Raw genomic sequence first — 26,711 nt, 5'->3', positions numbered from 1 at the left:
CAGGGTATCCGCTAGGAATCTGTTTTGGAGTAGCAAGAGCACCATATCACCATGACCGTTTCCAGTGGCAATATGGAGAGGCGACTCTCCACTCCTATACTGCGAACGTCTCTTATGATACCGAAGCAAGGACTTTGCAGCGCGCACATGGCCATTTCTGACCGCAAGCATAAACGCTGCACTGCAATCAACGGCCCGCGGGGATTGCGACAACAGATACCGCACAATCTCGGCATGGCCAGCTTTCGCGGCAATTTGAAGTGGGGTCTCTCCATCCGGGGTGGAAATCGAAACGTCTCCGCCGTATCTTTTGAGCGTGTCGAAGATGCCGACAATTCCTAGATGCGCTGCCTCGTGGATAGGAGCCCAGCCGTTGTGGTTGCGAGCATTAACATCGATCTTTGATCGTTTGAGGAGGGCAAGGAGGATCTCGTCATCCGCAGTGCGGACGCTAGCGTGCAATGCTGTGTCTCCGTTTGCATTACGGGCGATAACTGCGCAATGTTGGCCTAGAAGGGTGTCCACTACCCTTTTGTAGCTTTCCTGGGCGGCATAATAGAGAGCTACGCATATTTCCGGTGCTCTGCGGTATGTTGGCTGACCAAGCAATTCCTGGACGATATCGAGGTGTCCGTTTCGGCTCGCTAGATGTAGCGGAGATGGCAACGTGCCTTCGAAACGGATAAATTCAGTCGCCGTAGAGACATTGGAGGTCTTCGCCGAACAGGAAATGCCCCCGTCAGTGATATCTTGCTCAGTGAGGTACCGCACGACGGGGAGATGACCTCCATTTGCTGCGAAGTGCAGTGGGGTCCAACCGGCACTGTCTGTGCAAGATTCGTTGGCATAGCTGCGTACAGAGACACGACTTGGCTCTTCGTGTCTGCATTCCGTCGCCGAATTATGAGCCGTCTTTTCAGCGGTTTTTGGACCGGATACGTCAGCTCCATTTTGGGCAAGGAACCGAACAATGTCGGTAAACCCTGATCGCGCAGCGAGCTTCAGCGCATCAAATTCTCGGCCGTCGGTGAGGGTGATATCGGCATCTTTGGCGACGAGGATTCGTACCGTCTCGAAATGGCCGTTAGCCGCAGCGAAGTGGAGTGGTGTAGATCCTCTTTTCGTCCGACAGTCTGGCTGCGCCTTCTCCTCCAAGAGAATTTTTGTCAAGTTGACGTCACCTCTTGCTGCCGCGAAATGAAGCGGGCTAAAGCCCTCAGTGTCGCCCTCATTCACGCTTGGAACTGTGGAAAGCAGCTTCGTCACTACGGCCAGATGCCCACCAAGTGCAGCCAGACCCAGGGCCCGATCCGAAACTGCCCCATGTCGTAGGAGCTCTGTGACAACGTCTAAGTGTCCATAGAAAGCACCGGTGTCGAGGCCCCTTTTGAGCTTCTCAGTTTTGTCCACTTCATCCTTTGCTTGGCGTTGGAACAATTCGACAAGTTCCACAATTCCATAATGACATACAATCTCCAAAGCAGTGATGTCCTTTGAAACATGGAAACAGGCATCTTGGTATGACTGGAAGCACTTGCCCAGAAAGTCCACGTTCTCTTTCTTCTCTAGAAAGGCTTGGACCTTCTGGACCGCATCACTCTTTCCATTCGACTGCCTGAAATGCTCGGGCCAGAAGGTGGAAGCGTACCCCAGGAAGTCCCAATCCCTCTCTTTTCCTCCCATTGGTCCTTCAGTGGTAGGCGAGTTCCGCTTGTGCTCAATGAAATCTATGCAGGCGCAGAGAAGGCTATCATGACGGTTCGGGTCCTCACTCAGTCCCTTTCCCCGGTCCAGCATGAAACGCCGGAACACCAAGCTGACGGGATATACGAAATCGTGTCTTGTCTCAATGAACACTCCTTCAATCGTTTCTAGGCCTTCGCAGATACTGAGTCGCAAGTCGTTGTCTCGGATTGTAGCTGGTAGACAAGATGTGTTCTTCCGCATTTGAAATACGACGATATCGGTCAATTGGGGTATTGTAAGAGGTGTCAGTGAATTAAGGATCCACTGCAGTGCGAAATGAACCCAAGTAATGTCTTCAATTCGAAACCGAGTCAGCAAGCTTTCGAAGGTCCCGTAGGACGAGGCTACAGGGTCTTGTAGGCGTTTTGTCAGAGTGGCGGTTGACAATGGAAACAAGTGAGACTTGAGTAGCTCGGCACTAGGAACGTGTCTTTCAATATGGTCGTTTTGCGCGCCGCCGGATTGCATGATGTATCCAGAACGGAGGTCGGAGTTGAATAGCGATATATCCGCGCAAGAGTCCAGTTGATCTGGCTGCTCCGAGAGTTCTGCGGTAACAATAATCTTTCCCGCAGAAGATGGACCGACCAGAAGATCCTGCAGTTTTGCCACTAGCGCCTGATGGTCGATGTCGGCCTCCTGGATAGACTCTATCATTAGAGTAATCTGCCCTCCTTGGAAACTACTCAGGAGAGCATGAAGAAGGACCCAGAGAGACTCCTCGCATAGTATGCCTGGCGCTTGAAGGGATCTGCACAGATCTCCATATCTCTTGTAGAGGCCCGGGCATTTAGAGAGGAGCTGGGAACACATGGATAAGGACATGTCCCTAAGAGTCCGTGTTCGGTGGAATTGCTCGTTGAACGCGAAATGCAACGTGATTGCGGCCGGTGATGAATCCACACCACTCATTTGGGCTACGAGATGAAGAGCGAGGTTCGAAGTTCCCGACGCGAAGGGTCCGGTAATCCGGAGGATCTGGTTGCTGGCTGATTCCCGCCATTCCGTGAACTGGCGAAGTTCACCAACCCAATTTCTGAGCTGAGGTGTCGCAATAGGAATTTTCAGCCGATGCACTTCCATGTCTTGGTGTGTGAAGTCATCAAGAAGCATGGAAAGACCCATCAAGTCGACTGCATCGCCGGGTCAGCTTCCCCTTTAAATGCATCTGGAATGAACCCACCTTTCGGCCATGCGTTTGCAAATGCTCTCGTAGGGTTGAAAAGATCTACCGCCTCTCTGTGCGGCACCTCGAACCACCAGGCGTCAAGGCGGGAGGGGGCAAGCCCCAATCGAGCACTTGACTGTGAATGTTAGACCATCTCAGTGCGACGCCGTATCAACTTAAATTCGAGTCGGGGACTTACTTCATTCGAAACTGAGTCTTCATGCGAATACTTTATCTTCACTCCCGCTGTGACGACTGAAAATTGCAAGCGAAGTTCTTCGACCGAAAGGGGAAGATCCTCCAGCATTCGAAGAGGGCTGAATGTTCTAAACTCTGTCATCGCTATGAGATGTAGCACCTCGTTCTCCCACATCTGTGTGTTAGAGGGTTCTAAGCGGGGACCAAGCGATACCTGTAGAAGCTGCATTAATTCAAATGGGATCAAGCGGGAACGCATTGTGCAAATCTGACATACAATTCCGCAGGTAGACGCCAGAATCTTGCGATGTCTCGAGATGTTTTCCGCCGTTACAAGCATCTGTTTGGCTCAGCTTCTAGTTTCAGGCTATTGTAAACGGTGCGCTCTACCTGTTGGACGAGCAGGGTCCCCAGATTGTGAGAGATAAATATGATGGGTCGTGCCTGGTATCCAAATGTTAGCAGCTTCTCAAAAGTATTCAAAGAAAGCATACACGGAGATTTTCCCTCTTGGCCGACAAATCCTCAAGAAGGCAACGAGCTCGGACCAGGAGCGGTTGATATGAGTCTTTGCTAGTGCTGCTTGTATCCAGAAAGTCGTATTCGTGAACTACGCTTTGTGGGAATCGTTCCGCAAGCAGACTGCTTGCGGATCCGACACCCTTAGGCGGCGGACCCATGATTAGGCCGCGCACGAGCACGAAGCTTCGAAGTGAGTCAGCCCCCGAGTTCGCAGGGAGAGAGTGATTTCAAAACCTACTGCAATGACGCATCCATGAGCACTTGTCGTCTACCTGGGGTACCAAGTGTACCAAACGGGGCTCCCCTTTTGACCGATGGAGGGGAGCTTGCGTGGAATTGTAGAAATATGATTGAAAATCGTGCAAATATTCTCTTGACTGCTGGGAATGTTGTGGGTGCTGGTATCGTGATGAGCGCTGAAGTGAAGGACAGCGTGGGAGTAATGTCTATGGTCGGGAGTGGACAGTGGCCAAGGCTGAGCTCGGACAGTAGCATGACGAACCTCGCGGCGGCGGCACAAGTGAGTCACTCAAGGCAGCCCACTGCAGCGCACGGGCGAATGTGAACCCAATGGCATCATATCGTGAAACGGTTACATGTTGTACATTGAAAGCAATTGATTGGCTTTGCGGGCTGGAACCTAACACTGCATTAAACACAGCCCCTCCGCATATGCCTAAGGTGACCGTTGAGGTCACTCGACCCATGGCGAACTTGCGCACTTAGTGAGTTGCATCCAGCAGTGTCAAAACCTCCACAGCGGCCTGTTTAGCCAAATCCAGAGAGTCCAGATCCGGCAGATGGGCGCCGCCCGCCCCCAGACTCTCCACCCTCAGATCTTCAGGATCAATCTCCGGATCAATCTCCACCGGATCAATTGTATCCGCCTTCTCTAGGCCAAAGAGAGCTTTGACTTCGCTGACAAAGTCGACATCGGTGCGGATCTTGACGGTGAAGCTGAAGGGTTCGTTCTCTTTGCGACGGAGGAGAACTGCGGTCCGAACAAAACTTGGAATGCCGTCTTTCTTCTCGTTATTCTCTTCCATAGACCAGATCACTGCGTTGTCCTCCCTACAGTCTCCGAGCTGTCTTTTCATCCCTGTGAAAATGGTCCAATGTTCGCGTGTCTCACTTTTCTCCACCTCCCAAACGTAGCCAACGTCCACTCCGACGCCGGGAAGCGTCCCAGTATTAACGCCGGCATTCGCAGTCTGCTTGGTGTTCCTCATAGTCTCAGTCCTGTTCAGGGCGCACCTTCCTTCAGGGGCGATGCGATAAACCTCAGGAGGTACGTTTCGGCCTTTCGTGGCGTCTTCGAACGTAATCGTAATGGTGCTTCGGATGAATCTTCGCGACCGATTGTTGCTCACAAAGCGGAATTCGAAGACGAGAAGGGTCGCAAGGTCGTCATTCTTGACAGTACCGTGTGTTATACTGATGATTGTCGCTTTCGCAATCAATGCGTCGCCGCGATCAAAGAGCACGCGACGGAACCTCTCGCCAGGGGCATTTTTCGTTCGAAACCCGGTGCCCTCATCTCCTTGGGGCAACAACAATAATTCAGCATCCATGTCGTTTCTTCTGCTTGATCAAAAAGGGTGATACTGGAGAATTTTTCTTGAGAGGTAAGTCCAAATTTAACCTGCTTCTGCAGCGACTCACTGTGAGGGAATCAACCGGGCCCGGATTCACCCGTCGACCGTTACCTCATAGTAAGCGTCGGAGTACAGAGAGGGGTTTGTGGATGGTTTAAGCAACGACAGGGTCGCTCCGTGCTCTACAAATAACTCTGGTCCTCCTCAAGATCCTGGTCTAAGTTGCCCAGGTGAGTACAATTTCCCGGGATAGGCAGGTTCGGTTGTGCTTGGGCATGAAGCAGTTGCGCAATAGGTCTTGTGATAATTTCAGTGTTCTTCCCACATTTGTCCGAGATCGAGATCGCGAACCTGACAGTTGTGCCACCTTCCACGCTGCAAATTGGGCATAGACTTAAGACTCTACACAGACAACTTTAGCACTGCCTCGGCCCGCTTATTGTATGCGATCTTGTGATTTCATTCTCTTTTTGCTATTATCTTGAGCGCTTCCCGGCTTGAAAATGGTTGACAACGCGACTTTGTCAAGTGGCAAGTCAGATGGAATGAGACCTCACCAAGGCCATGCACAAGAACGACCTCGCCAGGGCGATGCAAAAGGAAAACCTCACCAGAGCGATGCAAAAGAAAAACTTCACCAGGATGATGCAAAAAGAAGCCCTCACCAAGGCGATGCAAAAGTAAGGTCGCAGAAGGGCCGATACATACAGCCCCAGGTTAAGTCCCATTCCGTCAATCCCAAACGAGTTCTTAAGGAAGCACGGGCCTGCAACCTCAAGAAGCAACGCAATGACTTCACGACACGATACCACGACGAGTTCAGGAAAGAAGTGGGCAGCAACGAGAACATATTACACGAACTCGCGAACAGCAAAGATTCGTGGAGTGCTCATGAAACGAAGACTTTCCTGCCCTGGTTTCTGCGAGACTATTACGGACTTCTGAAACACGCCGGTCTCCTGCGATATCCTCCACTACATCTTGCCTTGACTGAAGAGAACCACCCATTCGTTGAAGCGGTCCTCACATTGGATGGACTGAAGAATCTACCGGAGGTCTTGGAACTTACCAGCCCGCGGGGCAATGCTCTACATGTGGCAATACAAGTCGCCTCACCATTCGTTCGTCTCATTATCGCGAAGAGCCGGTTGTCTGTCCTCGAGGGCAAGTGCGGGGAGTTTGGCGACACACCACTTCATATTGCGATGAGGGCAAAGGTTGGCACGGACGACATCAATGACGTGCTTGTGGAGTGCGAGGAATTCGAGCATGCATTCTCAAGAAGGGCTCAGGACCAAGTGCAAGCACTGGAGCCAGTTGCAACAGTCGAGCTCGAACACCGTCGTAGTTCAGATTATCGGGCTTCGTCCACAAAGGCTGTAGCGTCCGAGCCAAGTGTACAACGATCTGTAACGTCCGAGCAGAGCGTGAAGGGGGCTGTGACGTCCGAGCAAAGTGTGCGGGGAGCCGTAGCATCCGACCAAAGTGTACAGGGAGTTGTGGCGTCCGAGCAAAGTGTAGAGGGAGCTCTGGCGTCTGAACAGAACTTGGAGGGAGCTGTAACGTCCGATCGGAGTGTGCAGGGAGCTGTGGCGTCCGCGCAAAATGTAGAGGGAGGGGCCGACACCACGGAGCAAATGCCAAAGGATTCGCAACTCCAAACAGACGAGCTTGTGGAACTTTTGATTCACAAGTGCCCAGCGGCATTGCAACATCGCAACAACGCAGGAAGAACTCCTTATCAAGAGCGAGAAAGATTTATGAGGAACTCAGATGAAGTCAGGGACGCACTCCAGAACATTGCAAACGAGGACGAAGAGCCAGATAAGTGGGAGCGGGCGTTTAGGATGGTCTTCATCGAAGACTTGATTGCATCCTACATCAGATCGTATTGCGTGCACGAGTTCGATCGGGACCGCATCACGCGATGCTTATACCATCCTGGTGAAGGTAGGCGCCAAAGATTCAGATCCCGATACCAGCTGAGCCATCCTGCAGAGAGACACATCGAATTTGACCTTGCGGGTCTCCCACATCCGTCGATTCCTCAATCATACCTTGATCGCTTGGCCAATCACTTGCAATTTGAGAGCATTCTCAAATACGTTGCTTTGCCAAGAATGACGATTGAGACTCCAAAGCAACTGATGCGCTCCAAAGAGTAGGCACCCCCCATTAGACCCGCTTCCTTTGAGTGGCTAACAAGTCTGAAAAGATCTCCGAAGAAGCCTCGTGGGGGTCTGACCGACATGAAAATCATCTTCAACTGGTTACGGATGAATGACGCACGAAAGATCGTCAAAGTCATCGTCCTTGACGATGGCCCTATAGCACACTCCGACAACGCCATCCGCAAAGCATTGGGTGGATTCGATATCGAAGTGTGGGACTGGAAAAAGGTGGATATGTGTAGTGATGTGATATGTGGATCCACCGGAATCGTGAGAGAGATATCACTGTATTCATCCGGCAAAAACGCCGTGTTGATGGGCTGGGCTAGTGACCAAGGGTTCTTAGATGATTTAAAGTTCCCAAAGGTGTGTTTTAAGGCATGATACTGTTTTGCCGATGCTAAATGAGCCACAGCTAAAAGCGGTGAATCTCTTCATCAGAGAGGTAGGTTCCTCGACTGGGTTTCATAGATGTAGTTACTGACAGAGATAAGGGGCAGGAGGATCTGAAAACCTTGACGCAATACATCTCTACCTTCAAGCAACGCTTGGAGCATCGCCGAGAGATTTCAGTCAGCCACGTCCTGGATAACAACGAGGTTAGCTACGCTTCGGAGTTCCAAACTCCTGAAGCTTCGCTTCACCAGTAAGTTCTAGAAGGCAGGTCTCTGTTTCTGGGTACTGACCTTGCTAAGGGAGAATCCATGGATTAAAGTGATGAAGGACTTCGCCAGCTTCCTACGCAACATTCCGGGAGCAGGATCAAAACAAGTCAAGGTGGCAATTATAGACGACGGATTCGACGCGTCTATGGACACGATCGATGACAAGTTGATCGCAGGCGGAAAGTCGTTTTGCCCGCATCCAAACTCAACCGATCTCATGAATGCGTACTTTGTACCCTCTGGAAAACACGGGACGCGGATGGCAACGCTGATATCCCAAATATGTCCGCACATCCGTCTGTATATCGCGAGACTGGATGAGCATCCAACTCTGGACGGCGGGAGCCGCCATATAACGGCAAAATCGGCGGCAGACGTGGGTGCCCCTCCCTTCATGCCCTTCTTGATGCTAAATATTACAGGCCGTTCAATGGGCCGTTGATAGCGATGTGGATGTGATATCGATGAGTTGGACGATCGAAACCGATAGTCACGACAACAAGAAACTGATTGGGCTTAACAAAGCACTCGCTGAAGCTGAAGGAAAGGATATCCTGATGTTTTGCTCGGCAAGTGATCAGGGTCTCAGCTCGAAGGATGCCTGCTATCCTGGTGGCTCCGGCAAATGTATCCGGATCGGCGGCGCATCGAGCACCGGGGACAAGCTTGCATGGGTTCACGAGAGCTTCTTTGACTTCCTGTTTCCCGGGAAAAACATACCGTTCACGAACAGCGATGGGGCAACGCTATCCTATGAGTCGGGCAGTTCCGTCGCAACCGCTGCAGCTTCCGGCTTGGCGAGCGTTTTGCTACTCTGCGGTAGGATCGTCGATGGTCTTTGTGGAACGGTCGGGGACTCCAGAAGCTCGGCAGCGTATTTCAGGCACAGACAGAATATGGTGCAAGCTTTTCGACAGATCGCATCAAATGATCATTATCCACGGGCCGGAGATTGGTTCGAAAGTAAGTTCAAGGCATTTCTGCAGGAAGCTGAGCCTGGAGAGCCTGGAAACAATCGTCCCCTCTCCTTGGAGGTTGCCGAGGTACCATGGGATGATATTTCGAAGAAGGCCTTTGTAACTCTGGTGAAGAGACTCAAGGTAAGCTCCCGTCCTAATACATTACAGTATAGGTATCTTACGCGTCTGCAGGAACAATATACGAAACCTCAGTAGCAGGATAGCGAGGAAAAGCGCCCAAGCGGCGGATTAGAGGAGATACCTTCTGCACATGGAGGCGATGCGACCGTCTTATTGCAGCTTTGGCTTCTATTCCGTCAGTGTCAAGGACGGGATCTGCTGTAGTCCTTGTCTTGCGTTCACCTTGTCCCTGTTGCGTTGATATTGCGGTTGATCAATGATCAACTACGTGGCGCGTTCTCCCTGTCCTTCTCTTCTTCGGGGTATTGGGAAGGAGACGTATGAAAAACCTTGTTTGAGGAGAAAAGAATTGCGGTTTACAGTAAACGCGCTGAGTATTTCATGATTAATTGAGAGACATTATTGACTTCTAAGATTATGGCATGCAAGGAAAGAAGGCAAACAGCCCCAAAACGCCGTCAGACCAGCATCGCCAACCAGAATGACGACCCTCTCGATAGAACCAATGTTGAACTCCGTCTTGCACCATCTACCTGTATCCGTCCCTTCTGTGGCTCCTTACTCACATTCGACGATCCTCGCGCCCCATCGCATCCCCCTCTTCAGCAGGCTCCTCAGCGTATTCTTCACACCGCCAATAAACCCGGGATTCTGCCACGCCTGACTAGCATCCCACATCATGACGCCGCCAAAACTCGCGTACTGCGAGCTGTACTGTATAACAGGAGCCAGCTGATCCGGAGTCAGATATCCGTTGCCTGCCCCGGTACGCGCAGGCACACCCAGAAGCACCCGCACATTCGGATTCTTCGACTGGCGGGACCAGGTATCCCACTGGTTGAAGTTGAAGTTCCACTGGTCGGTTTGGCCGGGCACGTACGATGAAGCGCCGCACCCGTTGTTGTAGAACTGCACGTTCACCCAGTCGAGCGGCACGTTGTCGATGATGTCTTTGTTGTACCAGTCCGGGAAGGGGCACTGCGGGGCGGCGCTGAGGTAGTACTTCTTGCCACCCGCCCCATCCATGAGGGAGCGCAAACGGTTGCCGAAAGTCGCCATGTTGGAGACGTTGGCTTCGAAATCGAAGTCGAAGCCGTCCAGGACTGCGGTGCCGAACGGACGAAGAGCGCTGGATCCCGATTGCACGGGGCCGAAGGTGGCCCAGATTTTGTCGGCTCCTGCATTTGCAAGATCGGCGGAGGTGAAGCCGCCTTCGGTGTAAGCGTCACCACCGAGGGAGAGCATGATAGTCTTTCCTTGTGCTTGGCATGTCTTGATGTCCGCTCTGGGGTATATGTTAAAACTGAAGAGACACAGCCCAAGCAAGAGCGCCAAGCGTCTCCGAGAGGAGCGAGGAGTAACAGAGACGCTTACTCAATCTCGGGGCAAGAGAAGGTCTCCGTGCCTGGAAAGGTGGTGCATTTATCGCCCTGGTTGGCGAAATTCATGACCGGCTGCCCACCCGCGCCATTGAAACGGAGCAAGAAAGCGAGCAGGATAACCTACGATACGTTCAGCCAGTCCCTAACGGCAAGTGCGGACGGACAGGGGTATGAGCGTACATCAACATTAGAATCTGCGAGTAGTATTAGCAACTTCAAACATGCGTTGAAGGCAAGAGTACGTACCACTGCAGTAGTCTGAGAGGCGCGTCTGCGTGCTTTGCTGGCCAGCCGAGTTCTGACCCCAGTACAAGACCACATTAGACCTGCCTGTTGCACTGAAGGTGGCATGGACGGAAGCTGTAAGGCCAAGGAGTAGGGCGAGACATCGAACTACAGCCATGGCGAAAGTTTGTATGACGATAAAAGAGTGAGTTGTGGAATGCGATCGCACAATCTAAGGAAGGCTCCGGGAGAAGGAACAACCAGCAAGGTACCCAGGTGGTTGCGACTGTCGTCAACCCAACATATCTGTGCATCGATGCGCGCTTTTATACTTCTGACTTGGAAATATTATATCCCCGGGCAATGGCACAATAGACGCCGAGCCTAGGGGAGTAGGTCTCCCTCATGTCGAAGTTATCACGAAGACCGTTAGGGAGGGTGACGATAGGATTAGATTTTGTACCTGTAAAGGAAGGAGCGAGAAGACAGGTTCATGTTACTCTTGCCCTCGCCCTCGTGGATGCAGCGCAAAGGGGAAGATGTAACTCGGCGGAGTGACTTGGACATGCAGAACCCACAATCAGCACGAAACGTTGTGGGAAACAGCCCGGTGTTGCAGTCATGCGTCCTTGAAGCGCGGGGGTAGCGATGGCAGTTGCTACAACGGCTGATAGGCGAACAGGGGTTCCCAACACGCGGGAAGTCTCGAATAGACTTTCCGGGATATTCTATTCTCTTAGAAAGCGGTCGGTCCTCTGCATCGGGAGTCAGCCGAGTGCCACGTTAACCGCCCAGGCGACCGCCGCCGAAAAGCACTTCCTTCCCTCTTTCATGTCCTAAGGAAGAAGGACGATGCCTAGACCTTTCTGTAAAGGGACATCGCCCCTTGAGCTTTCAGGGACCACAAGGAGGAGCGACGCTATCCAGGCAACACTTTCAGCCGAAAGGGAGTGAACCGGGTTTCAGAAGCTCTGCCCGCATGATCCAATCAGAGGAACTCCGCTTCGGACTCGGGACCTTATCACGAATAGGCGTCCACTGCGACAGCCGCAGGAACAAAACCAGACTTCTTCCTGATTGGGCGAAATAAGCAGGGATCTTAAATCATCGGGGCGCTTAGACGATACCTTCCTGTTGTGGAAATTCCACGTGCAACCTCCACCAGAGTCACTGCAGCTCTGCTGAGGTCGGAGATGAGCCCCATCATAGTGGGAACAAGGCTGCTGAAGTTGCATTGCATGCCGGCAATGGAGAGGTCAGCGAAGTGGAGGCGAGAGCACCACCTGGCGCGGGTCAGGCAGTCGATTGCTTAGACACCAATGGTCCAGACGAGTAAGAAGGCAAATTCTCTCCAAGGCCAAGCCGCCCATCAGGACTTAGACGAATGCATTAAAGCATGGGATGGTCTAGAAGTCTTTTGGCGTGGGTCACGTGATTTGCGCTCCCAAGCGCTGTTATAGTACGTCTGCCGAACACCCAAAAGCATGCGATGGCTCGCTTATCGCAGTATGATATTTTGAGGCTCCATGCCAGCGAAATGAGCCCAAAGCACCCTGTAATCGGAGAGGTCGTCGTCACCGGGGCTATAGGCTCGTCCTATGCGGGCGTAGGCATTGCGCTCGGAGTCAACCAACAAAGCAATGATAAAGAACCAATGCATGGACGTGGCGCCTATCGGGATGTAGTAAACAGAATCGTTGTCATAGCGGGAGTCCGGAAGATCTACTCGTTCATACAAGGGCGCACGAGAAGTCCCTTCCAGGTACACGGAGGCAAACGACTCGGTGGAGGCCCGGCCACGGGTTGTAAGAGTACCGGGAAGAACTTTGCCTCGTAATACCAGCTCTGCTCTTTCGAGCGAGGACGTAAGCGGTTCGCCGGCCCAGCGTATTTGCGATTGGACAAGCTCAATCTCATTGGTGGTGAGTTGAAAGTCCGGGTACTGTGCGGGCCCGGGAAGGCTCATCCAAGTCCAAGTGGGAAATGCGCTGATCCTTCTTCGTGATGCGGGTCCGTCCCAAACTCCTCGTTCCCAGAGTAGACCGAGAGCGAGGTCGTTCCTCCATAAGCCTAGTAACGGCTCATCCTGGTTCAACCCCTGGATGAATTTTGTGAGCCCAGCAAGAGCAGCCATTCTATCTTCATCCCGCGATAACTTTCTCCGGCTATAATCGTTCACCCAGCATCCCCAGCTTCTGCGGATATCGGCGGGGCTAGAGATGGAGATCGGTAAAAAGGATTGGTCTCGAGCTCGTACAAATAGAGAATCTTCATGTCTCACTTCGGACCAGCATTGCCACACAAGCTGGAGGGTTGTAAAGTGTACCACCCTGCGAGAGAGGATGCATTCTTGAAGGGTCCAGGCGCGCTGAAACAGAAGTGACTGAAGAGGCAACAGTCCAACATCTGCCGGAAGCGAGTCGGGGAAGAAGAAAACTTCGCGTTCCTTTTGATCGTAATCGTCGAGTAACCCTGACCGCGCCGGTAGCTGAAGCTGGGCGGTGATAAAGCCACCTCTTTCCCTGAACAGACCCCCAGCACTATCCTCGGACGCGGTCGCAGCCAGGGTAACATATGCGTTGGCGTATACACTCGCCATCAACGCAGCTTCGTGATTCCAGTCCCCTTCATCATCTTGAATGATGCAGATACTGTCGATCCATAAGTACGGTATATGTAGTTGCTGACAAACAGTGATTGCCTCGCGGAAGGTCTGAGGCATTAATTGCCAAGGAATGCAGTCTTGGAAAGCCGTGAGCGATGCCTTTGTCGTTATGAGGGACATCTTTCGGGTCCCCCAGCAATGGCTGAGTGCAGCATAAAGGGATCCAGGAGGACACTTTTCAGAGTCTAAAATCAAACGGGGCTCGGCGGGTCCATAAGAGAGACCCACATCAATTAACCGTGTGGGCAATTGAGAAGAGGGTCGTTGGCAGCCTGGATGGCCTTCGTCACAAGCGGCGAGCCAGTGGGTAATCGTGCGAACAGAATCGGAGGTAGATGATCGATTCGGACTCCAGATACCGGAGCTGGTGCCTCTACCTACAGCCCGTCAGAATATAAGTCTCCACGAAGCGTTGGGGGAAAACCAAGCTGCGCGAGAAGCAACTTACCAGCATCCACGTTGCGAAGGGCGAAATGGATAGGAAAGCAGTCGCTACCTCCGTAACGACAATCAAAGAGTACAGAGCCGACACTGATCCTCCTACGATCCCCGTTGGCCCGGCTTTGCGTGACCGTCACCGTCAGTTCGACGCGAGTAGGATTGCGCGACTCCAGCCAGATCAAAGTTTCAGCGAAGGCACCGGTCTTCTTAACCAACAGATGGAGTAGAAGTTGACAACCGGAGCAAGCTTTGCTAGAGGTCTGGAGTGCCAATATGCCGCAGCTGCGATAGTTGTCGCGCACACGTCGAAAAGCTTGGTGGCAGTCCTGGCATAGCTCTCCACGATCGATAACAACATAGGCGTTCTCCGCCATTGGCATTTTCGACGAGTCAAGCAGAACGCGCAATTGCGAATAATGCCAATTGAGACTCGGTCCACAAAGTGTGAGCTTGGTGAAAAACCATCGGACTGGTGGTGCGGGCTGCCTCAAGCAGTGGCAGTGCAGCTAGCTGCCCAGCCCAGGTGCATAGGCGTGAGGCGCAGCAACTATTCCCGACTGGCTTTAGCAGCCAGGCTATTCCAAAATTAGCGGCCCTTCCTCCCTTCAACCATCGGTCGAACACTATTTCGGATCGATGAAAACAGTGTACAACACGACGCCGCTCACGGATTGGTGACGGTCGAAGACCATGAGCCACCCGTCAGGCCTCTCCTTCGATCGTCGCAGCATCGCTTTAAGCAGTTCCAGATTCTCCGGGTCGGCATTCGCCTCGACAAAACTAATGCGGCCCTGAATCCACTCCTTCATATCGACCGGTAGAAGTGGGATGGATAAGAGGGTTTGGAGTTGATAGTAAATGTGATACAGGCTGGCTGGTTTCGGAACCCCCAATGCAGGGAGCGCTGGCACGGCTTGTGGTATCTCCGCGGATTGATAATGCTGGTCAGATCTCGCCGCGGACGGTTGGTCGAACTTTTTGCGCTTTCGGGTGCTAAATGATGCGAGCTGCTCCGAGTAGTCACATAATTCTGGAACTGAGGCGCAGATTTCTCTCGCGAGGTAGAGAACCATAGCTTTTGATTCGAACTGCTGCCTTGCAATTGAAGCGCGCTCCATAGGCGAGGCGGAAGATTCTAGGATGCGGCATTGAGCGAGGATGACACGGTGCAGACGCATGCGACACGAGCGGATATTATTCCATAGGTGAGCCGTAAATCTTCTCGGATACACTGCCATTGGTTAGCTTGCGTTCGTCTTGGAGTCCGAGTGGGAGAAGCATACCGTGGTAGTGCCCGTTGTAGACTAGCTGCCCGGCTTCCTCAGACACGGAAAAGTCCTCGAAACGTCCACGCTGCGGCATTGCCTCCGCAAACTGCTTTAGTCGATCATCTAGAACCAAAGCCTTCGATATTGTAGCACTAGGCGAAGTGACGCTTCTGTTGCTAAGTGAACTGCGGAGCTGAACCAGCTCAGCTACAATGTCCAGGAAGCCGGCGTGTATAGGCGGCGTAGTCATCCCACGACCTAATTGGCTCTTTAGAGCGAAGAATTCCCGAGGAAGGGGCATGTTCTGAATCCATGAATTCATAATGACGGTCTGAACCACAGTGCCGAATAATTTCTGGGTGATATCTGTCTGCTTCCGTTGCTTCAGACACAGTGAGGCAATAGATATGGCGCCTTTGAGATGTTTGGTGAGATTCTCAAGCCCTCTTCGACCTGGCACGGTTAACACTTCGTACATTGCGAGTAGCATGACCGAAACCAGAGTCGCCTCTAGTCCGGTATAATCCGAGGCAGACGACAAGGCGCTGTTGATGTGTCGTATCGCGGAACTGTAGCTCTTCATTGCGGGATACATAAGGTCGGCGCGTTGAGTCATTTTCGCATAGCCTGCGATACCCACGGCCTTAAGACTCTGTTGAAGCTCGGAGGAGTAGAAACTATTGTGCGAGTAGAAATCGGGAAGGTAGCCAAATTGCGATGACGTCGGATCGTTACCGACATAGTTGAACATGAAGAAGTTGACGGCGAGGTCGTCCAACGGCTGATGTAAGACGAATTCTGTGAGTCGTACAGGGACGGGCATGAAAGGCGTCGCCGACGACGAGCCTGTTGAAGTTGAACCCAGCGATTTGCTCTTGTTGGCGACTTGCTGACTCTCATCAAAGAATATCAGATCCGCTATGTTTCTGTATCCAGAGCAGATTCTCTTGGCTTTGATGCACTGCCCGCATGCTGGGACAGCTCGATCGCACTATGAATAAGGTCAGTGGGCACTGTCCAGATGCAGTCCACGGATAGGGCTGGAGCTTGGCGACCCGCTGCGGCATACGCACTTTGCTCCTACGCTCTCTACATGGGCCACATGCCGTCGAAGGCTTCCCGCGATATACCATCTTGGGTAATGCCGTCCTCCTTGTCGGTCGTCATCTCATGCACGAAGATAGATCCTTCGTCGGCCAATTCAGGCTTCATAAGCCATGTATAGCTAGGTAGGAGCTCGCTAGTGAGATGGAAAATGTCCCGTCCACGCACAGCTTCGAAGGAATGGGAGGCTACGAGGGATGAGAGTGGATAGAAGCAGCGGCAGGATTCGCAAGCGGAAAGGGGGGCTCCGCTTATCGATAAGACTAATATAGACTAGCGTGACTGCTAAGCGAGACTGCACCTCCTTGAACCACATCAACGATCTTCTCAATAAGCTACATAGCCAGATAGCCTCCCAACGAACAACGCATGCACCTTTGCCCCTAGCCAGGCTTAGAAACATCGATAACGCTCGTGAAAAATGACCCGCAGCATAAAGCATCGCGCCAGTCGCCAGTCGCCATCACCAGAGTCACCCTGCAGTTATGGACATCTAACCATTGCCACCACGTTCCCCGTGGCCTCCGATCCTCAATCTCCTTGAGTAGATGCAACAGTCGGTCGCCCCAGTAATTGTACCGGATATCCTCTTCACCTTCGCGACGGTAATCGATAGTATGGTGCGCTATGCAGGCGGGGTCAGACTTCGGGAGGCTTTGTGATCGATCATGCGTTGCAGCAGCCGTCTAGATTTCGCATTCAATGGGAGCAGGGTCCTTTAAAGAAGTCGAGGGTCTCCAAGGTAAGTTTGCGTTAGATTATATTCTCAGGAGCGAGTCAGGTTTCGTACTTTAAAGAGGGCACGAGCAAGACAAACTGCCACCTTCGCTTTCCATTCTTGCCAGCAAGTGCTCCTTCCAGAGACTGGCTAAGTGGAAGTTATGGACCTTTCTGGTCTCTGGGTCGAACAGGAGATGTCTCCAGAGATTGTTGGTTTCCTGAAAAATCAAGCTATTGGGTTTACAGGTCGTCCCTTGAAGCCGGCTCAAGGTTGGAAGGCGCGCAGATCCCCAAAGCTTGAAAGTGTTGGCAAAATATCGCCTTCATGGATGTTTGCAGTGAGTCATCTTCGCGGCATAGGTTCTTGCGCAGCTCGCTATGGGATCCTCAAAGACTTCTCAACGACTCGACAAGTCATGGACATCAACGCCACGGCAAGACCAAACGCACGGGACTGGTCGACCTTAACTGATGCCACATGCCCATAGCCTCCAAAAATGCTCCTTTGCGAGTATCACGAGATGCTCATCATACTTGAGAAGATGAGCTGTATTCAGCAGATCTCCTCCGGGCCTCTTATGGCTGCTCCGCCCCCCAAAGCTTCCTCGGGCATCCTCCCTCGCAACGCCATCATTCAAAGTGGAAGAGTCGATCAAGTCTCCTAAATCTACGGCGAGGGCATCGCACCGCCAGGCAACGCCCTTCATTGCTGCATGCCGTGCGGTCTGCCCAGCCCCAAAATTTTTCATAGATTTTTCAGTTCACATGGAGGCTTGCTCAAAATGAAAAGGCTCGAGCCCCACCCCACCGTGACGTGCGGCCACAGCCATCCAGCTATCCCTCAAACTTGTAGGTTCAGCTCGCACGTGCCGCCAGAACTCGGGTTCAGCCTCGCCACGTAGTGCTGCAGATGGGGAAGGCCGAAGCAGAAACCGGTGAATGGGCCATGCCCAATCCCGTCCCTCACGTTTCATTCGAGCCAACGCAGCATGCATTTGGGCACGCCCGCAGCCTCTAGTCCATTCATAGATACCTGAAATATGCCTTGGGTTAGTGTTACTCTCCGCTTCGAAGGACGGCGGAAACCGGCCCTACTTTCCCCTTCTTCATGCCATCGCACCCCGATAAAAATATGGAGCGAGATCTCAAACCTGATGGCCGCAGGACGTATCGACGAGGAGTGAGCGATACGGGGGACTGGTCGAGCCATCGGCAAGACTAGTTTAGACTAGCGTGATCACTAAGCGAGGCTTTACCACAGAGCTTTCCTCGGGCGTGACACAAACTCCCATGCACGATCAACTCCCAAATCTATATGCCGCTCCTGCCGCCAACTACCTTGGCTCACAATACACGTTACTAACGCCGTTCAGCGCCTGAGCGCACTCACAATCAAGGCACCGGCCGCTAGCAAAGCGCCCAATATAACGCCAGCGGCCGTGACCAACATGAGATACTCCGCACCACTTCTCTTACTCAGCCATTTCCAAAATTTACCACTCTGCGCGAGCTTTGGTGTCCCAATCTCTTCGGACAGAGCAGCCCACCGTGGGCCCCAATAACACGCCTGGGTGACGTCCTCATCCTCCCGACAATAACTCGCAAGATCTGCTCCTACGCATTCTGGATCCCATCCTTTACTATTGACGAAATCCCTACTCGCTTCATCGTAAAACGGGAACAGATGACATTGAATTGAATAGAGAGTTTCAAGGGCTAGTTGACGGGGAACGATTTCTCTATCGAGCGTCAGAATATCGTCAATCGACGGGCCCACTACTCACTTAGCGCGAGACCCGCCTTCCCGTGTGCGCAATAAGCACTCCTTGAGAAATCCGGCATGATGGTAAATATGCACCAGCCTACATTTGCCGTCCAGAAGAAGATGTTTGGAGAGATCGTCGGTCCCCACCAGCTGGAGACGATGCTCCTTTTCCAAGCTATGCGCGGTCATGCCCACAAGAGCTGGGAAGTTTTCTTCGTCCAGTCGTAGTGGCTCGCCTTTTGGAATTGCCAGCGCCATGAATTCCAGTGCCGAGTCGCTTCCCCGCCAAACAAAGGGCACGAGATGTGGCCTTATGTGAGCGACGATTGAGCTTCTTGAAGAGCATCTTGTCATTGTGGTTACTCTCATGGCGAGGTCGAAAGCCCGTAACTGGTCGATTCTGTCTGGTAGCGCTTCATCGTAACGCGAGAAGTATTCCTCGATGAGCGACCCTTTCGAAGCGTTTGGCCGATCCCGAATCAAGCGAACTATATCGAGCAAGTCGTCGTGGCTTCTAAGCGCATGTTGACTCCTGAGGAGGCATTGGGGGCTAGTCCAGGAGGTGATGGCCTGGTAAAATCCGAGGAAAGGCTTAAGCTTCTGGCGTCTTCTCCAAGGGCAGGCGCCTGAAACGCAAGGAACGTTGTTTCCACATTGTTCGCAGTCTTGCCATTCCCAGAGAGTCTGACAGACTCTTTTCAAGACCTTTTCCGAGGCATTGTCGAGAGGAAACAGCTCTAGAAGCGGAGTGATATCGTCCGCTGAAGTCATGGTGTGTACGCAGAGTTTGAAACGAGAGGGCCATTGGCAGTATCTGTCCTAATGATGGTCTTACATATTCCCTCACTTTCTGCCTTGGACACGTCGGTGCTGCAGCTTTCCAAGGCTGAGTGACAAGGTAGCCAATGGGGCACGTCCACAAAGGAGCTAGCTCTGTCTGATTGGTTCCCGCGCCGTCCTTCGAGTGTGAACCCATGCTCATTAAATGAGCTATCTTCACCGGTAAGCCGCCTCGGCTGCCATTTTCTTCGCTGTTCCCCGCCCCTCGACATCCTCCAAATCTTGTGGACATTCCAACTCCAAATCCCCTCGTCGGAAGCCGCCCTGTCAGCTACTGGAGCTCCCATATAGCATATGTTCCGAGCTAATCGAGAAACAGATGACCCTCCAAGCATGAACGCCCAAAGACACTCTCGCCGCAATCCTGAGCACGGAAACTCCGCAAAGCCCTACCACGAGACGCCGTCCTCACTAAGCAACAAAACACCAACCGCACCAACACGCGATGTTTGCCCGGCGGATTCTGGCTTTGTTTCGATGTTAGAATCCAGAGAAAGTCTTACGGTGCAAAATGATAGCAAAGGCCACCCGCCAGCAAAGCAGAAAGGTCGCTCGATATCCGGGACAGAATTTTATATATTCAAGAGCGGGGGTAAGGAAGAGGCACGGAAGCACTACGATAGTGTCAGCCCGGCCATTGACGCTCTCCTGGACCGCGAGGTTGCAGAGAAGGGCCATGATCCTTCTTGTGCTATGATCTTGCGATTGGCAGTCATCGGCAAAACACAAGAAGACGCGCGCTATTGGGTCGTCGTGTTCGGTAGGCCCGAGCTGGAGGAAACAGTTCGCACTTTCTTCGGCTCGGCACAAATCGCCCCCCTCCTCGACCCTTCTGACGCTCCCAGCCTTCCTTTCATGTTTATTGCTAGGAACCCGACGATGCGATCCGCTCTCCTCGATGTTGACGTCTGCTGTCATGACTCATTTGGGTCTAATTGTACGACCTACTGCGGCGCTCCAATACTGCTGAGGGCTGGAACAAAAGGCACCCATCGGAGAACAAAGCGACAAGCTACTTTTGGAGGAGTCATTAAGGTTACCTATACTGACGGTGATTCCCGAATGTATGGGTTCACTGCTGGACATGTTATTCAAGACCTGGAACGGCAAAAGGATGCTTCGGTTTCGGAAACCGCCGAGAGTAATCCCCCAGGGGCTGGCGCTTTTGCAGAGGATGCTTGGATATGCGAATACAACGCATTGGGCCATGTTCTAGACCCAAAGCGGCTGCCAGGTGTAGCCGCGGGATGTGCGAAGCCATCCCATGACTGGACGCTGTTTGAAGTCGAAACTCCTCGGCCTAACGACGCTCTCTCTATCAACCCCTATGAACAACTAGCAGCAGGCGGGGATAACCTCGCGCGTGGAATCCTGGGCGTAGCACGGCCGAAATTTCACGATGGGCTCTCGGAAGAAGTCTTACTGCTAGGGGGTATGCAGGGGATCCGCCGCGGCGAGTTATCCAGTCTTCCAGCACGCATATGGGTCAGCCTGAGCGAGGGATATGTCAGCGCATATCCGCTCGAGCTCCAAGACGGCACTAGTAATGTTCACTCTCTGTGGCCCGCTCACCAGCCCGCTAACATTCTGCGTGCAGTTGAAGATGGGGACTCTGGCGCTTGGATAGTCCACCATGCCAGCCCAGAGCTCTATGGCCATGTAGTCGCCACTGACGCCTTTGGGGACGCATACATCATACCCGCTCCAGATACGCTTGAGAACATCAGGGAATGCACCGGAGCTGTCTCCGTCACACTTCCTGATCGTCACGATTTCACATCTACGGAGCCTGAGAGAAACCACACCGAGCAGGCCACTTCACATCTCCCGCCAAGCTTTGAGCAAGGCTCTCTTCAGGACAGGTACATCTCGGATAGCTCCATCCACTCAATGAAACTGCACAAATCCTTCATTGGCCGCAAAGAATATCAGCACGATCACAGGAAAGCCTGGCCGGAGTTCTCCAATCGTCGCTATGGCCTTGAAGACAAATCCTATGTTCAATTTAGAAGAGAAATTGGCGAAGATGGCGATACCCTAGACATCTTCTTAGGCAGAGACAGCTTCGATTCCCGCCCTTCACCTGCAATCGACGACATTGCACAATTTTGTAGGGGCATTTCTGTGCAAGATGTCACCCTAGGGGCACTGTTCCGACGGCCTCGACGAGCGGCATGGCTCGATGACCGTAGCGAAGTTCTTTCATCGCCCGAAGTGGCCCGGACCTTTATGGGCCCATTGACCGAAGTGGCCCGGATCTATAGGAACCCATTGACCGCAAATGAACTGCTTGAGCATTTGCGGAGACCTGTGAGTCGCCGCACGTTTTAGGCAAAACTCGCAGCTAATAGACGCAATCTAGCGTTACGGGTCGGAAAACCTTCCAGATGCAGACAGGCGACTTATGTATTTTTTTCTCTCCAGTCCTTCTTGAATTGGTCTAAACAGTGCTGATTCTATCTAACAGTTACATCAGCGACCTCGATCCAAATTATATTCTGGCGCTTGCGGAGACGATTCCATATCATGCGAGAAAGCGGCTGAGAGACTCTATCTGGAGGCACCTGAGTCTTCAACATTCCCTCACCATCCGAATTCATGTATGGCAACTCTGCACCTGTGTAGTTATTTGCGTTAACTAGTTATTAGACAGAGCATCACTTCTGCTTCACATTTCAAATCCCTTTCTTTGCTCTAAGAAAGATGAACTCTCCTGAAATGCGTTCTAGCATTGCCAGATCAATCCGCAAAAGAGGATCAACGGACCTATCATTTCTGGACATGGGATCTTATGAACTCTACGAAATGCATTTCTCTCTGACCATCGTAGGTAGAGATGAATCACGATGGGATGCCTACGCCTTCGAACATCGTGAGCCAGACGACGAGTTTGGGCAGACGATAGATGAGTTAGCTGAGGACCCCGATATCATGATGGAGGACCCGGTCATCGGTAGCGTTGAAGAAGAATCCTGCGATGCAAACCACCCAATTTGGAGTCCGCGGAACTACTATATTCGAGTTACAGAGATGCGGTCGAAGCAAGTCCTGAAAGAGTGGACTCATTTGATACGGAAGCTGGAGCGCACCATAAAAGTACGAATACAACAGCCCCCCTTCCTAATGTGACAGAATTTTCCGCTAACTTCTGAATTAGATTCGCCATCACCCACATGCACTATTCTGTCAATCATGCGTCAATCCTCAGCCGGCGGAGACGGAAAGCAGCAAATTGGCGTTGGAATGGAGCAGCCAAACTCTAGATTTACTCCAACGCCTTCGAATACCATTGAAACGTACGATACATCACTGGAACAGGTTTAGTGCTTCGGACGGAGATATATCTTATCTGCTGGACCTTTGTCGTGAAGAATTGAGACTGGAGAATATCAGGGAAAATTTCGAGGCCCTGATCGACCTTGAACAAGACCTAGCCGCGCTAGAAGATTACTGCAGCGGGAAGCAACATTCAGTCCTACAAACCGTCCATCTCCTTCACGCTATGCATGAGACTTCGAAGGAGAAGCATCGTTCAGCCGAATTGACGGTATTGGTACGTTTCAAACGTCCACCCCACAGGGACCAAGCTCATACTGACGCTCTTCTCCTACTGATTAGCTCATCAGTCCAGTAGCCTTAGCATCCGCCTTCTTCTCGATACCCTCTCCTGTCTTCTCGTTCGAGAGAAATTCCACGACCTTCGTCGTCGCCGTTTTTGTCATTTTTCTAATTCTTGCTCTCTATTTCCCGCTTACACGCGTGCTTGTTGGCTTCAAACAATGGTCAAATTGGAAGCGCGGAGTCTTGAGATGGGTGTGGGAAAGAAAAGCGGGAAGATGGATGTTGATACGCGTCGCTCGAAGATTGGGTCGATCGATCAGGGTTCCCGAAGAATTACTTGACGAGAAGCAAGCGCCGGCTCTTCCCTTTGCAGCTTGAATGGATCTGGACACAAGGTGTGCACGGTAGCCTCCTCATTGCATATGTTGCTAGAGTCTCGAAGCATTCCGAAAGGTGGTTTCGACATTAGTTCTATAGTGTAGCGGTGGGACTTCCTTGATGGCTAGAGCAAACCGCCGGATTCTCTCCATATCCGGCCGGCATATGGAGGCGACGTATGCCTTCGATCCCGAGAAACACTTCCTCTCTATACCCCAAAAGCTCATAGAATCTTTCCTTGCGGCCATTCCTCAATGCGCGCTCGCTGAACCGCATACCACGTGTCGTCCTCGAACAGGAAGCGCAAATACAGGAGATACTCGTCCGGATCCTCACCAGCACACTCTGCCGGCACTGTCCAAGCCCCATCCGCCCCGACTCTCGCATTTTTACAATCCCATATACCGAGTCGATCCCTTAGTTTGGTAAGACAACGCTCGTGGTTAAGCCTGTTGATTTCCGAGTCGTCCTCATCTAGCCATAACCGCACACTTGTCAGCTTCACCATTGGCCGAAGGTGTGTAAACTCCTTGAGCGCTTCCCAGATCGGCTCGTTGGAACCTTTGATCCACTCGTCATCGTCCTCATGGACGTGCGTCCATTCATCTTGGAAGGGGACGTCGGCGTGACTATCATACTGCCAATCGGGGGGGATAATGATCGTAAGGTGAGAAAGGGCGGGCAGTGCTGCGAGGGCTTCTAGAGCATCTCGTGCGAGTTGATCCCAGTTGGACGTCCCGTCGTAGCTAACGAGGGGTTCTTCAGACGTTCCCACCCACAAGCTACCGTTGGAGATGAAGGGACGCACTCCGAGGAATGGGACGTGAATAGCCACCTGTTTGATCCAGCAGGTGTGGTTTCCAATACTACCCAGGAAGGCTGGGACGTGTAGATGACCGCACTGTTGGGCGAAGCGAAGCTCGTTTTCGCCATAGAGAACTGACGCGGCCTCGGCGTGGACCAGCTTACAGGTGCGCAGGAGCTGGCCAGCTAGTTTCCGAAGCAAGGGGCTGGCGAAAATGCAGAGCCGGTATACCTCATATCGGATCTCTGCAGGGAGATAGAGAAATGGAAAGTAAAGTCCAACCTATGTATATCAGGTATTAACGCTAGTGCATGAGCATGCATGCTACTTACTCGTTTTCGTATATTTAGTCGCTCGTTATATAAGACCGGATATGGCATGTACGGCAAGAGATCTTCGGAAGTGTACATGAGTGGAGGCGGAGGGAACACGGGTAGCAGCTCGCCATGCTCATCCTCTTTCCAGCCAAGGGGACCATCTTTGAAAGGTTTCTTTGCGAGTATTGGTCCGTCAACTAGGTGTTGGAACTTCCTTTTCTCTTTGTGGCGGCGGCGGCCCATAGCAGATTTGAAGAGTTGTTGAGTCGTGTTTGGGTTGAAGAAGATGAGGAGTGCGAGCAATTCGAGGGCGAGAAGAAGATCTCATATATAAAAGAGAGAAAGAGTATCATGTCATGGGAGCTATTTAGCCTCAAGGCCCGCTTTTGATCAATTCTTTAGGCACTAAGCGTTCCCTTCCCTAGAAGGGGTAATAGTAAATCATCATAGGGCGGTCGCGCTCCTGCACGGACGTTAAGACTTCATACATTATATAAGCCGCTCTCCGCATCCGGAGAGTTCGAATCTGCTCCCCACCTAATTGTCTATCAACCTCGAGGGCCGCCGTCCCAATTCAAGCTCGCGTTATTTTTTTCTCGACAATGGCGCGCCGACATCGCAAAGTCAAACATACCTCAAAGGACATTAAAGACCTTCTCGATAGTCCAACGCTTCACCACAAAAAGACTTCGAAACAGCAACCGTTGGAATGGGAGGAAGATTCGGAGGGAGACCTTCAACCGGTATTCCCCACAGTCGTCGAGTACAAGTACGATTCGAAGGACCTCGAGCCGTATAACAAACTCAACCTGCTGCATCAGGAGAAGAGGGATATACAGAAGCTCGTCAGTACAGACTATTCTTACCAAAGTCGCTCAGTCAGCTCATGGAAATAGGTCGAACCACCACCATTTCCATTTCTGAAGTTGCCCGCCGAAATCCGAGTACAAGTCTATCGCTACTAGCTGGTCACATCCGATTCATACCCCAAGGGAACCGATTCTGGGGGGTAGATAAATACCAAGTCTTCCCCTTACACGTGTCGCTTCTATGCAAGCTTATTCGGTCCGAGGCCGCGCAGGTATTCTACGGAGAGAATGAGTTCCGATTCGCAAAGCAGCTTCGACACCTTTCCCTTACCGCATGGGCACGGAATATCGGCGATTTCAATGCTGGCTGGCTGCAGACCGTGACTATTTGCACTCCTTTTATCGGGAAGAAAATAAAATACCATTTTGCTATACGATGGCTCAACTGCACTTGCGAGTACCATCTTGAACACTATGGCTGGACTAAATCCCTGCCGAGGAAGTCCCAGTTCCAGTTCCATGAGAAGTTCAACGCGCTGGTTGGATTCCTCATGGAAGCGCCAAGCTTGCAGCGGCTCAATCTTGTTCTGCCCTGGGATTGGCAGTACTCCGCTCGCCTCGACAAGATACGTGCTGAATATGGACCAGGCAGCATGGCCAACGAGCCTATATGGACGGCGTTAGAGAAACTCTTGTGCGCCAAGCGATCCCTAGTAGTCACGGTTATCCGGTTATGGTACGACGAATCAGACCTCTGGGAAAATGAGCTGAACCACGAGCGACATATAAAGAAGCTTCGGCAGCGATTAGGGATCTGGAACTCCCAAATGCAGCGAGTTGATGACGCCTGGTGTTATCGGGGCCGCTATGCATATTGGGAAATGCCGCCCAGTATCCGTGAAGGGCATCTGGAAGACGTGCTGCTAGACTTACGCTTTTTGTTCACGGATGAGACTTGGTATGAGGTCGAGCGCGCGGGGTACGAGGATGGAAGTCGATGGTTAAAGACGGCACAAGGATGAGGAGATTCAAATGTGCCGCACACATGGATCATGCCTCTAATGGATTGTGTCCGAAGGTAGATCAGGTCGCGGTGCGTAGTAGACTATCTCAAGTTTTACCTAGATACCTAGGTAGAGTCTAAGTTGAGATCTACACTATTCTCGATCCGGACTAGCGCATAGCAATGTGACCTCCACCTCGCCTACAAAGCTCCTAGCCTCCCCACAACCCATTGTCAGTTACGCAGCATTTCAGCGTCTTATA

General features: G+C 52.1%; 10 protein-coding genes across 10 annotated transcripts; 4 read left to right on the top strand and 6 right to left on the bottom strand.

Moving 5' to 3' along the window:
* Nucleotides 1-4,356: 4,356 nt before the first annotated feature.
* On the bottom strand, nt 4,357-5,205 carry BU26DRAFT_502829 (uncharacterized protein; the record flags this gene model as incomplete). Its single annotated transcript, XM_033826659.1, has 1 exon — nt 4,357-5,205. The coding sequence occupies one exon, from the start codon at nt 5,203-5,205 to the stop codon at nt 4,357-4,359; it is 849 nt and encodes a 282-aa protein (XP_033687352.1).
* A 527-nt stretch (nt 5,206-5,732) lies between these two features.
* Nucleotides 5,733-9,369, top strand: BU26DRAFT_502828 (uncharacterized protein; the record flags this gene model as incomplete). Its single annotated transcript, XM_033826658.1, has 7 exons — nt 5,733-7,390; nt 7,445-7,766; nt 7,816-7,845; nt 7,895-8,046; nt 8,096-8,441; nt 8,488-9,165; nt 9,241-9,369. 7 exons carry the CDS (start codon nt 5,733-5,735, stop codon nt 9,367-9,369), a joined length of 3,315 nt encoding a protein of 1,104 aa, XP_033687351.1.
* Nucleotides 9,370-9,723: 354 nt separating this feature from the next.
* Nucleotides 9,724-10,950, bottom strand: BU26DRAFT_421952 (glycoside hydrolase family 18 protein; the record flags this gene model as incomplete). The annotated part of the gene is made up of 4 exons (XM_033823440.1): nt 9,724-10,450; nt 10,540-10,667; nt 10,728-10,741; nt 10,794-10,950. 4 exons carry the CDS (start codon nt 10,948-10,950, stop codon nt 9,724-9,726), a joined length of 1,026 nt encoding a protein of 341 aa, XP_033687350.1.
* A 1,188-nt stretch (nt 10,951-12,138) lies between these two features.
* On the bottom strand, nt 12,139-14,379 carry BU26DRAFT_255761 (HET-domain-containing protein). The gene is made up of 2 exons (XM_033821195.1): nt 13,886-14,379; nt 12,139-13,814 (listed from the first exon to the last, which is right to left on the bottom strand). Exons 1-2 carry the CDS (start codon nt 14,256-14,258, stop codon nt 12,271-12,273), a joined length of 1,917 nt encoding a protein of 638 aa, XP_033687349.1. The 5' UTR covers nt 14,259-14,379; the 3' UTR covers nt 12,139-12,270.
* Nucleotides 14,380-16,439, bottom strand: BU26DRAFT_255737 (uncharacterized protein). Its single transcript, XM_033821194.1, has 3 exons — nt 16,220-16,439; nt 15,162-16,137; nt 14,380-15,109 (listed from the first exon to the last, which is right to left on the bottom strand). The coding sequence occupies exons 1-3, from the start codon at nt 16,277-16,279 to the stop codon at nt 14,502-14,504; spliced, it is 1,644 nt and encodes a 547-aa protein (XP_033687348.1). The 5' UTR covers nt 16,280-16,439; the 3' UTR covers nt 14,380-14,501.
* A 1,996-nt stretch (nt 16,440-18,435) lies between these two features.
* BU26DRAFT_255723 (uncharacterized protein) lies at nt 18,436-19,737 on the bottom strand. The gene is made up of 2 exons (XM_033821193.1): nt 18,755-19,737; nt 18,436-18,707 (listed from the first exon to the last, which is right to left on the bottom strand). The coding sequence occupies exons 1-2, from the start codon at nt 19,504-19,506 to the stop codon at nt 18,680-18,682; spliced, it is 780 nt and encodes a 259-aa protein (XP_033687347.1). The 5' UTR covers nt 19,507-19,737; the 3' UTR covers nt 18,436-18,679.
* A 36-nt stretch (nt 19,738-19,773) lies between these two features.
* Nucleotides 19,774-22,119, top strand: BU26DRAFT_255696 (uncharacterized protein). Its single transcript, XM_033821191.1, has 4 exons — nt 19,774-19,841; nt 19,895-21,118; nt 21,173-21,885; nt 21,938-22,119. The coding sequence occupies exons 2-4, from the start codon at nt 19,909-19,911 to the stop codon at nt 22,007-22,009; spliced, it is 1,995 nt and encodes a 664-aa protein (XP_033687346.1). The 5' UTR covers nt 19,774-19,841; nt 19,895-19,908; the 3' UTR covers nt 22,010-22,119.
* Nucleotides 22,120-22,202: 83 nt separating this feature from the next.
* On the top strand, nt 22,203-23,626 carry BU26DRAFT_255701 (uncharacterized protein). The gene is made up of 3 exons (XM_033821192.1): nt 22,203-22,671; nt 22,733-23,128; nt 23,194-23,626. Exons 1-3 carry the CDS (start codon nt 22,279-22,281, stop codon nt 23,512-23,514), a joined length of 1,110 nt encoding a protein of 369 aa, XP_033687345.1. The 5' UTR covers nt 22,203-22,278; the 3' UTR covers nt 23,515-23,626.
* BU26DRAFT_590759 (uncharacterized protein) lies at nt 23,459-24,879 on the bottom strand (the record flags this gene model as incomplete). Its single annotated transcript, XM_033834778.1, has 2 exons — nt 23,459-24,601; nt 24,652-24,879. 2 exons carry the CDS (start codon nt 24,877-24,879, stop codon nt 23,738-23,740), a joined length of 1,092 nt encoding a protein of 363 aa, XP_033687344.1. The 3' UTR covers nt 23,459-23,737.
* A 359-nt stretch (nt 24,880-25,238) lies between these two features.
* Nucleotides 25,239-26,467, top strand: BU26DRAFT_562087 (uncharacterized protein; the record flags this gene model as incomplete). The annotated part of the gene is made up of 2 exons (XM_033832992.1): nt 25,239-25,485; nt 25,533-26,467. The coding sequence occupies 2 exons, from the start codon at nt 25,239-25,241 to the stop codon at nt 26,465-26,467; spliced, it is 1,182 nt and encodes a 393-aa protein (XP_033687343.1).
* Between the last annotated feature and the right edge of the window lie 244 nt (nt 26,468-26,711).

The sequence above is a fragment of the Trematosphaeria pertusa genome, assembly GCF_010094035.1.
Source record: "Trematosphaeria pertusa strain CBS 122368 unplaced genomic scaffold BU26scaffold_4, whole genome shotgun sequence".
In the NCBI taxonomy this organism is placed as follows: Eukaryota; Fungi; Ascomycota; class Dothideomycetes; order Pleosporales; family Trematosphaeriaceae; genus Trematosphaeria; species Trematosphaeria pertusa.
Note: the sequence above shows the minus strand (reverse complement) of the source record. Positions and strands in the feature narration are given on the sequence as shown.

What these genes read in the sequence shown, in the direction of transcription:
- BU26DRAFT_255761 (XM_033821195.1), bottom strand. Translation starts at nt 14,258, where the DNA reads ATGCCAATGGCGGAGAACGCCTATGTTGTTATCGATCGTGGAGAGCTA. An exon ending in CCTTCGCAACGTGGATGCTG is followed by an intron (nt 13,815 to 13,885) that starts GTAAGTTGCTTC and finishes GACGGGCTGTAG; the next exon opens with GTAGAGGCACCAGCTCCGGT.
- BU26DRAFT_255737 (XM_033821194.1), bottom strand. Translation starts at nt 16,279, where the DNA reads ATGGTATATCGCGGGAAGCCTTCGACGGCATGTGGCCCATGTAGAGAG. An exon ending in GTAGAGAGCGTAGGAGCAAA is followed by an intron (nt 16,138 to 16,219) that starts GTGCGTATGCCG and finishes CCTTATTCATAG; the next exon opens with TGCGATCGAGCTGTCCCAGC. An exon ending in CTACAACGGGCACTACCACG is followed by an intron (nt 15,110 to 15,161) that starts GTATGCTTCTCC and finishes AACCAATGGCAG; the next exon opens with TGTATCCGAGAAGATTTACG.
- BU26DRAFT_255723 (XM_033821193.1), bottom strand. Translation starts at nt 19,506, where the DNA reads ATGACTTCAGCGGACGATATCACTCCGCTTCTAGAGCTGTTTCCTCTC. An exon ending in GAAGGCGGGTCTCGCGCTAA is followed by an intron (nt 18,708 to 18,754) that starts GTGAGTAGTGGG and finishes CGCTCGATAGAG; the next exon opens with AAATCGTTCCCCGTCAACTA.
- BU26DRAFT_255696 (XM_033821191.1), top strand. Translation starts at nt 19,909, where the DNA reads ATGAACGCCCAAAGACACTCTCGCCGCAATCCTGAGCACGGAAACTCC. An exon ending in CGAGCTCCAAGACGGCACTA is followed by an intron (nt 21,119 to 21,172) that starts GTAATGTTCACT and finishes TTCTGCGTGCAG; the next exon opens with TTGAAGATGGGGACTCTGGC. An exon ending in TTGAGCATTTGCGGAGACCT is followed by an intron (nt 21,886 to 21,937) that starts GTGAGTCGCCGC and finishes GACGCAATCTAG; the next exon opens with CGTTACGGGTCGGAAAACCT.
- BU26DRAFT_255701 (XM_033821192.1), top strand. Translation starts at nt 22,279, where the DNA reads ATGAACTCTCCTGAAATGCGTTCTAGCATTGCCAGATCAATCCGCAAA. An exon ending in AGCTGGAGCGCACCATAAAA is followed by an intron (nt 22,672 to 22,732) that starts GTACGAATACAA and finishes CTTCTGAATTAG; the next exon opens with ATTCGCCATCACCCACATGC. An exon ending in CAGCCGAATTGACGGTATTG is followed by an intron (nt 23,129 to 23,193) that starts GTACGTTTCAAA and finishes CCTACTGATTAG; the next exon opens with CTCATCAGTCCAGTAGCCTT.